Here is a 10,374-nt window from a genome sequence, read left to right as displayed (position 1 = left end):
CTCCTCACTGGGGTAGATTCGCCTTTAAGTGGGAGGTTGTTGGGGGTAAAGGCACCTCTGCCTAGCCGCCTGTGTATTACTACACTCACAGTCACCGCCACTATACATTGCAAGTGGCGAGCACTCGTCACCGTCACTTTATTCTTTATTCTTTTAGTGACAGTTTGAATAAAGGAAGGCTCGATCACACATTGTGACTAACTGTTAGAGTTCCCATTTCTAGTCTCTCCCTTTCTTGCTCTTCCTCTCCCGCCATAGCTCTTGAGTCCAACCTTCGATTCGTCACCCCCTTTCATGTGCGCTGTGTAGTTTTGTAGGATCCCTTAGCCTTGACCATAGAGATGTGCAAGCACCCATGCTACTCTTGTTTTGGTGTAGGAAGGAACCCTTAGCCTTGACCATAGAGATATGCGAATAACTACTTTGCATGTAGATAACTACTTGTTAATACCTCCAGAAATAGTGCCCACTCCATGTTTGCATCAAAGTACTAAAAGCCGAGATAAAGGACGTTGAAAAGCACTAGCAGTGCAGGGCAGAGGGAACCCAATTATCGAATTAGCACGACTGATTTGTTCTCTCTTTCAGTGACCTTCTTCGCCGATTCTCTTGCGTAGTGTGTCACGAGGCCTGTAACTACATGAAGTTTGCTACCATTGAACCGACTGTTCAGCCAATGCCCCGTCAAGATTCTCCAGTCGGGTGCTGCCTGACGCACATGATTGAGTTCGTAGGATCCCATGCCTTGAACCTTAAACTTTCCTCAGCGTCCATGCCTTGAATTGCAAAGATACGGAGTTTCATCGGGACAAAGAAGCATGAAGTCTGCGGGCGTGAAACGCAGGAGCAACACAGAAGCCCCAGAAACGTACTCAGTGAGTGAATAATTGCTTTCCATCTGTCGTCTGTGTGTTTGAATCTGTCCAAGTGAAATAAGCATCGCTTGTGTCTTGTCCGTTTTGTATTGCCCTGATGATGCTTTAGTTAATCCTTTGTGACCATGGAAATAAGGACAGAGAAACTGCTGGATGAAAGAAGACGTTCTCTTTGAAAGTTCACTATACTGTTGTTTTTTCATGGAGTGTTCAGTCCTATATTTATTTCATGTGAATTATCTTTATCAGAGCAGTAAACATGACCAGCAGTGATAATGATAGGTGGATATGTGGGCATAAGATGTCTTACGGTTGAGTGTTGTAACGCTTATCTAAATTTGTTAAATTTCTGGGTACTGTAATTCTGCCCCTTATTACAGTTTCTTAAGCTCATTCATTCGACCACCAGCTATGCCAACACACTATTTCCATGTATGGGTGGTCTGAGCTATTCAATGCTTGTCAGATTTCTGGATGCTTGATGTCTGTTTAGGCTTTTAAAGGCCACACTGCATACACAGAGAGGAATTTTATCATGTTCTTTGGGGGGAGTACATGCATCTTATTGGACCAAATTTTACTGTCTATTGAATTGAGGCTTGACTTCCACATTGATCACATTTCTTGTCGAACTCTTTCATTGGACCACCAGATATGTGAATTTGAGATTTACCATAGTGGGCAGTTGGTGATTCAATGCTTATCTGATCTTCTTAGATTTCTGAATGATGTCTGGGTGGAGTTTTAAAGTCTGGAACGCTATGAGATGCATTTTATCAAGTCCTTTTGGCAATTGTGCATGCATCTCGTCTGACCATGCTTCTCTTTCTACTGAATCTAGGGTTATCGTGAGGTGGCTATAGCGATTAAGAATTAACTCCTTCTCTTGTGATGCCACAGAAGCGATCTCCTGCAAAGGATGTTCTTTCTTCAAATGCAGTAGTAACAGCTCAAGAACTAGAAGATGCTGGAATACACCCTCATACTAGTTTTGACTTCAAGAGAATACAGTTTCTGGAAAAGTATCCAAAAAGCCAGGTTAGAGGAAGGCATTGGAAGCATCTAAAGCAAATGCTTCAAACTGAGAACTACTATCTTTATCCTGCTGAAGAACCAAACTGTAGGCTTACTTCTCAGATCAAAACAATTATTGCTTTGATTAACACCACAAAGCTGCTTGAATTTCCTGATTTGTCTTGATATTCTCTTTTATTAGATATGAATATTGAAGCTCCTCCATCCTTGTATCCAGCCAAGAGATACTGTGATGTCTCAGGATTTGAAGTAAGTCTTAAGCTATATGCATCTTTTGAGATTAGTGCACAATTTAAGGTTTTAGTGGTTTGAGTCAAAGTTTTAGCTTCAGTTGCATCTCCTGTTGCTTTATGTTTACTTAACTGGTTAAATGCAGGCCCCGTACAAAGATCCTGTAACAAAGTTGCACTTTGCAAATGCTGACATATTCAAGCATATCAGATCACTTCCTAATGAGGCTGTTCAAGGATACCTTGGGTTGCGAAATGCACAGATCGTCTTGAAATGAAAGCATCCCACAGAGGGTTGCAAAAGAGGTGCTCCGTTTGCCACCCATCTCATGAAGTTTTGATTTGTGGGATTTATGCCAGATTTTTTCTAAAGTGATCACCTGCTCAAACAATGGGAAGAGATAATAAATGAGGACTACCTGTTCAATTGAATAGAATGAGCACAGCAATGCGAGGGGCTGATGATCTACATGCTAATAAAAATAGAAGGTTTTGGTTTTAACTGCAAGAGGAGATGCATCTGGTTTTAGATTTGATTTAGCAAACCAGAAGTGGCGGTGGGAACCAAATAGAGGAAGTAACTAGAACAAGACACTTTGTTGTCTTGTTTTTGAACTGCATTGTACATCAGTTGCAAATATCAACAGACTGAGATGATGTGGGGAACTGATGTCTTAATGTCATGCTTACGAATTATTTGCTGAATGATGGAATGGTTATGTATCCATGCATGTAAACCAAAAATCTTGTAGCAGAAATCATACTGACTACATGTCCCTGTAGGAAGGAGTATGCCTTCGTGTTGGTATGTTTACTATGATTCTAACCGACTACTGTAATATCAAGCATTATACAACAAAGTGGATTTCAGAGCATTCCTAAAGCTCTAGTCTGGAATAGTGTATGTTATCTTGACCTGTACGACATGTTACACTATTCTAATGGCTCATGCTACCTTGTGTGGAAGTAATACTTGTTAGCATCACCTGTTAGGTCATATGCATTTAAAATTGTTATAGTGATACGATGAATTGTGAGTTTTAAACATTAAGGTTGAAGTAAGGAGTGAGCCACATGCAGAATTTCTCCTCAACATCATTTCTGGTGCTTATTAAAAAGGTTAGGGTGCAAAAAAAATCTTTGTGCATGGCAATTCCTTTCATAGGAGAGTATGTGTAATAAGTCTTGAAGACATCAGCCTTAATTATCATTAAAGTTATAAAGAGGCATGGCCATTCGTTGTGGGTGCTCTTCACCAACTAGATTTATCAACCTATCTGTGATGATCTTGAAAGAGCTTGTGAGCAGGCAGCCTTTGTATGCAACCAACCACTGCAAGCATAGATCAGAGAGAAGAATTTGTTTAGATCAGGTCGATGGATGGTAGTTGCATTAGGGTAGCTTGCATAGTAGGTAGAATACCAGGTTTACCAGGTAGCAAATGGAAAATGTAGATTGGGCAGCTCCAAAGGCCGCGCAGCAGGTCAGTATGATGTAGGCATTTGCAAGGTGATGAAAATGCAGCCTCTTGTTGTCTCCATAGATGCTGGTGGTCAAATGCTGAGGTCAATTGCCCAAGATGTGATAGTTGCAAGATGCTCTAGAAGGGTTAGAATTAGGGCACTTGCAACATATGCAACATACAGAGGTGTAAGGGTATGTAGCTTGGATGTAGGTGATGACTGTTAGCCTACTTTATTTAGTCATGTTAGTCTGTCATCGCCTGGTTGTGAGCTCTTGTCTGAGTCTAATAGAGACATTAGCAGGTCGGCCAGATTTAGAGGTCTTTTTAGCAATCGACCAATTTTAGAGGTGTTTGGCTATTTATAGCCACAACCCACACTTGGCTGATCACTTCTTGCAGATTTCAGCACACTGGCTCCTAGACACTCTTCGACGTGGTGTTGCCATCATCTTAGCTTGATTTGGTGCCCTCACCGATGCCCTGGGCTGTGTGCAAGGACTGATGAGTTCATATCATTCTATTCAACATTCATATTTATTCAGTACAATAATTTTTTCTTTATTTTTCGCTCTCTCTCTTTCTTTCTCTCTTTGTGTTTGTGTTTCTTCTTCTATTGTGCACTCTCACAATGACTAGCTCCACCACAAACCAAGTTATCCACTAATGAAGGGGATATAAGCACTAGCTAGTAGAGAATCAACAAAACTAGGATGGAGTGAGTGCTTTGACAATCTCTAATATAGATGTGGATCCTCCCAAAAGTCTTGGTGTTTTTGCTTATGGGACATAGAAACATTGGCATAAAATGAGTTTTGGGGATGTTTTATAAGAGCTAATGTAGGTTTAATTAGCAATTCACCTTGTTTAATTTGTAATATATATATTTTAGCTTAACACCTCTTAGGCTCTAAATTGGAATCCAGGATGGATTACAAGCATAGGTCAGCTCAATATTTTGAGGTGTTATATATCCCAAAGCAGTTAGGGCCTCAATTTGCTGGTGCATAATGGCTACCCAAGAACATAGCAAGATTATAGAGGTGATGGTTATCTTACCTTGAGAGCCTAAAGGGCCGCCCCAAAGAAGCCAAGGCATTGAACAAAGGGTGCTTTTTGGCTACACGATGGCTTACTAGGACATGTAAAGCCAATGAAATTGATTTGAACTATATCTTTTTTTTTTTTTTTTTTTTTGTTTCATGTAAATCTATACCCATGGGGGAACTAGAGGGGTCATTAGATCCAATGTCACAAAAATAACCAAACCACTTGTCATGGTTTTGATGATGAGTAAAAATATAGAAGTGTGTGCGGTGTATTGCCATAGGATGAACTACCATAGAGACTCCCATATGAAGTGTAATGAATATGGTGGAAGTCGATCACTCTACGATAAAGGAAAAGAGGTAGTATGCATAGGTGTAGGAGATTTTCATCCTTGGATGCTAGAAGACATGTTTTGCTCTCATTTAAAGCACTCTATTCACACTCCATTTGTCATAGAAAATGACAAATTATTGGGATGGTGCTAAAAAATTGAAGCTTTGCTAATAAGCTCATGAGATAGATAGCCTCGATGGGCGCCATCATAGAGAGCCCCATACTCCACTTGTCGGCAGTGAAGGTAGCAATCATCTATTCATGGTTAGACCAAACAATGGAAGTTGTGTCCAAATAGAAAAACTAGCCACCATGGGAACACTGGGTGTATCAGGATCTCATGCCCAGCTCGAGTTAGTTGACCCTTGCAAGATTAAACCTTTGCCAAAGTTACCCCTTGCAATATTAAACCTTTACCAAAGTTAGTTGACCCTTGCAAGATTAAACCTTTGCCAAAGTTACCCCTACAAGATTAAACCTTTGCCAAAGTTAGTTGACCCTTGCAAGATTAAACGTTTGCCAAAGTTACCCCTGCAAGATTAAATCTTTACCAAAGTATAAGCCAAAAGGGTAAGTACACTTAACATATCTCAACACATGCAAACAAGCAATCTAATGTGAAAGTTTTGGTGCATTGAAATATTAATTGATCAATGAAATTGAATAGGCTAAATTTAGCCTAGTATGAATTAACCATAAGAGGCTTTCCCACCAAAGATTGATAGGTGTGCTCATCAAAGGGTTGTGCATGAAGATCCTTTGAAAGCTTCATAGTGGGATCTAGAGGTGTGGCTATTGGTCATTTTTTATTGGTGCAATACTGATCCACTAATTGAAGGGCATATTTCTATTGGGATACAAAGATTCCATCCTCATGATGGACAACCTCCATGCCCAAAAATATGATCAATTGACCAAGATTAGTCATTGCAAATGTAGAGTAGAGTTTGGTCTTTATATCCGCAATAATAGTAGAATACAAGCTGATAATTAATAGATCATTGACATATAGTAGAATATAGTTGACTCTCTTTGAAGTAATTTGGATGTATAAGTTAGATTATAAGGAGTAGAATGGAAACCATGTGATCTTTCATTCTATGAAACCAAGAATGCAATGTTTGCGTAAGCCCTAAGGAGCTTTTCACAAATGAAAGACCTTATCTTTGTGATTTGGAAGACAGAACCTAGGAGGTTGCTCCACATTGACTTCCTCCTCCAAATAATCATTTAGAAATGTGCTTTTGACAATCATCACATAGATGGGCCATCCATGATGCATGGCAAAGGCTACTAATAGTAGAGGGAATAATGTTAATTGTGTTGTGGGTGCAAAGGTTTCATCATAATCAATACTGTGCTTTGTGCGAGCCTTGTACTTATCAAAGGTTCCATTAGCTTTTAATTTAGTTCGGAAGATCCATTTTGTCCCAATGATCTTGTAGCTTGAACGATCCACCAAGGTCTAGGTTTTGTTCTAGTCAATGCTCGCAAGCTCCTTTTCCATGGCCTCTTGGGAATGCTTGATTTTAGTGTTTTTTGATGACATCATCGATAATGTCAGAGAGGGGCTTCATTTTTGGAACGTAGCGTGGAGATAAAGATACTGCGAGCACCGCGCGTCACATCGTCGGCGGGCGGACGTCACTCCAAGGCTCATGACTAAGGCGGTGACCAAGGCATAAACCTTGACATACTTGGCAATGGGCTACGAAGGCTTCATTGGTGCCATTGGCTGTGCACGAGAAGCTTGTAGGGAAAGCTTCCAGGAGGTCACCTATCTCGACAGTGTCATTATCCAAGTGCACTTAACTGCCAAGTGACTATCCACTAGGCTATTTCTTTTTGTTGTTCTATACTACAAACATAGTCTTAATAAGCTTGTCTTGGGAGGGTTTCCCAAGCCTTCCTTCCATGAATTGACACATAATACCTTATCGATTATCTTCATAGTTAGAGCTAGTTTTAAAAATGTGAAATCTTTACCATTTTTTCAACATAAATCAATTTTTAGAATGTATACTCACATTGTTTATTAAAATAAACTAAGTAATAGGGACATTACATTCTTCCCTCCTTAGAGAAATCGAGATATCCTCATCTCAAGAGAAATTGGGGGTATTCTTTTATAAGGATTGCTTCATCGATCCAAGTGGCATCCTCTTCAGGATAATCCTTCCATTGTACTAGGTAATCTCTTAGGCTTCGGCTTCTTAGAGGTTTCTTCCTTGTATCTAGAATCTTCTCGGTTTGCATTTCTAGAACTCCTTGGATAGGCATGACTATTTGTTCATCATTAAGCACATGATCAGGGTTTGATGCATAAAGTTTCAATAGGCTTATATGAAATACATTGTGAATCTTGAGATGGGGTGGAAATTTAAGCTTGTCGGCTTGCCTTCCCATTACTTTGATGGTCCATAGTAACTTGGACTAAGTTTTTTGTATTTCCCCAAGGATAATGAGCTCTTTTCGAGCCTTACCCTTAGAAACACCATGTCACCTTCCTTGAATGTTCTTAAGGATCTTTTAAGATTTGCATAGGACTTTTGTTGATCTTGAGTAGCTTCAATATCATGTTGGATCAATTGGATTTGTTAGCCCATCTCTTCAAGCATAGCCTTAGAAGCCTCTACCTTGAGAGTGGGATTTGAGAAGTTTAGAGGTATATGATATTCTTGCCCATACAAGACTTGAAATGGTGACATATTGATTGTTTGATGAGAGGTGGTGTTATAAGAAAACTCCACTAAATGTAGATGTTCAATCCACCGCCTCAGTTCTTTGCCACAATAAGACCTTAGAATATCTTCAATGGTCTGGTTCACTCTCTCAGTTTGGCCATCAGTTTGAGGATGATAAGCAGTACTGAAGCATAGCTGCATTCCAATTGCTTGGAATAGGCAAATCCAAAACTTAAATGTGAACTTGGAGTCTTGGTCACACTGATTATGGTCTTTGGCAATCCACATAACCGAAAGACTCCAGCAATGCTAGATGACTTATAGGTTGTTTTGACTAGGATCAAGTGTGTAACCTTTGTCAATCTATTAACCATTACCATGATGGAATCATATCCACCAGCAGTAGTAGGTAATCCAACAACAAAGTCTATACTTATTGACTCCCATTTCATTTGTGGAATGTCCAAGGTTGTAACTCTCCAGGCATCTTGATCCTTTCTGCCTTTACTCTTTGACAAGTCAAGCACTGAGTTACATATTTTAATACATCCCTTTTTAATTGTGGCCAGTGATAGCTCTTACGAACTACGTTGAGTGTCTTGGTATACATGGATGTCTTGGAATGGGGTTGTCATGTGCTTTCTATAAGATCTTGGCCTTCACTTCTGGTCCTTTTGGACACAAAGGCGATCATGGTAATATAACAACCATTGCTAGCATGATAATCCTTAATCTTAGACCTTTCTTTGTCAGAGCTTCCTCCTTGAAGTACCTTAGCCATGAGTCCTTCATATTCCTTATTCTAAGAAATAGCTTGGTGTACAAACTCAAGTACAGGGTTATCAAGTATGGATACAATTCTTAAGCTTCGAACTTTGATAATGATGTTCGAACTTTGTACAAACATCATTGTCCTTCCCTGGACGATATTTGATTTCAAAATCAAACTGTTACAGTATCTCTATCCATCTTCTTTGCCTCATGTTTAGGTCAGCTTGGGTGAAGATCCACTTGGACTTTTATGATTTGTCACTAAAGTGAATTTCCTTCGTAATAGATAGTGTCTCCATAGTTTTGAAGGCATGGATTACTGTGAGTAACTCAAGGTCATGAATGGCATAGTTGGACTCATAGGGCTTCAATTTTCTAGAAGTATAGGCCACTAGTCTTCCTTCTTGTACTAGCACCCCACCGATTTCAAGTCCACTTGCATCAATGATCACCTCAAATGGTTGACTGAAGTTAGGGAGTTTTAGTATAGGTGTAGTGGTTATAGCTTCTTTAAGCTTATCAAAGATTTCTTGATGCTCAATGATCCAAATGATTACTACGTTTTTCTTCAAAAGATTTGACGAGAGAATAATCTTTGATGAAGATTCGGTACCATCCTATCAGTCCCAAAAATCCTTGGATTTCTTTTACTGTCTTAGGTATTGGCCATTCTAGGATATCTTTTACTTTGGTAGGGTCTACTAAGATTCCATTAGTGGAAACAATGTATCGAAGATATTCAATCCTGCCAGTGAGAAATATACATTTACTCATCTTGGCATAAAGCTGATTTTCATGGAGTATTATTAGGGTGATCTTTAAGTAACCTTCATGTTCCTCTATTGATTTGGAGTACACTAGTATATCGTCAAAGAATACTAGCACAAAATCATCTAGATATGATCGAAAGATGTCTTGCATTAGACAGTTGAATGTGGTTGGGGCATTAGTCAATCCAAATGGCATGATCAGAAATTCATAATGACCATACCTAGTGCTAAAGGTAGTTTTTGGGATATCTTGTTCCTTGATTTGGATTTAATAGTATTCGGATCTTAGATCAATCTTGAAAAAAACCTTGGCTTCGTGTAGGCAATCTATAAGTTCATTTATCCTGGATATGGGGTACTTGTTCTTGACCGTAATGTGGTTTAGTCTCTGAAGTCAATGCAATGTCTAAATGTTCCATCTTTCTTTTTCTGGAAGAGGACATGCACTCCCCAAGGTGAATTACTTGGGTAGATAAATCCTTGCTCTATCAATTGCCTCAGTTGCTCCTTAAGCTCAATAGCTTTAGGAATCGCCATTTTGTATGGTCGTTTTGATACTGGTTCGGCTCGAGGAACCAATTCTATTTCATGATCAACCTCACGATTTGGAGGAAGTTGAGTTAATTCTTGGAAAGACATCTTCGAAGTCATTGATCTAGGAAGGTAAGTGCCTTCATTAGTCTTTTCGACATTATTCAACTGGATCATATAGATTGGTTGACCTTTCTTTAATCCTTTCCTGAGTTTGATTGCCTTGGTTAGTTGGACTCTAGTTCTTCCAGCTTTCCCATATGCCTTTATGGTTTCTCCTTCCAAGTCTTGAAAGATTATTTCCTCTTCATCACATAGAATCTGGGCTTTGTTCTTCTTGAGCCAATCCATTCCCAGAATACAATAGTAGGATCCTAGTGGTAGGATTCGGAATTCTACTTCAGTTATATGGCTGTCTAACTCAAATTGAAGTTTCCCTACAGTTTTAGTTGAGGCGATTTCCTTCCCGTTAGCCAATTCTACTATCATTTTCCTTATCCCCTTAGATTCTAGATATAATCGTTTAACTGTTTTGGGTGCGAGAAAGGAATGAGTAATACCACAATCAATCAAGATTATAAACGACATATCCTTGTAAGTAGCTGAAGATTGAATTACTAAACATTGGTAGTC

General features: G+C 39.3%; 1 protein-coding gene across 1 annotated transcript; it reads left to right on the top strand.

Annotated features, from left to right (window-relative positions):
• The first annotated feature begins 481 nt into the window (after nucleotides 1–481).
• Nucleotides 482–3,092, top strand: LOC148038598 (chromatin-remodeling complex subunit). The gene is made up of 4 exons (XM_087675447.1): nucleotides 482–875; nucleotides 1,776–1,995; nucleotides 2,092–2,159; nucleotides 2,287–3,092. Exons 1-4 carry the CDS (start codon nucleotides 819–821, stop codon nucleotides 2,416–2,418), a joined length of 477 nt encoding a protein of 158 aa, XP_087531573.1. The 5' UTR covers nucleotides 482–818; the 3' UTR covers nucleotides 2,419–3,092.
• Nucleotides 3,093–10,374: the final 7,282 nt, after the last annotated feature.

This window comes from Lygodium microphyllum, chromosome 3, assembly GCF_053477565.2.
Source record: "Lygodium microphyllum isolate KBCC chromosome 3, Lygodium_microphyllum_v1.1.10, whole genome shotgun sequence".
NCBI classification, from domain to species: Eukaryota; Viridiplantae; Streptophyta; class Polypodiopsida; order Schizaeales; family Lygodiaceae; genus Lygodium; species Lygodium microphyllum.
This window is presented reverse-complemented; position numbering and strand designations above follow the sequence as displayed.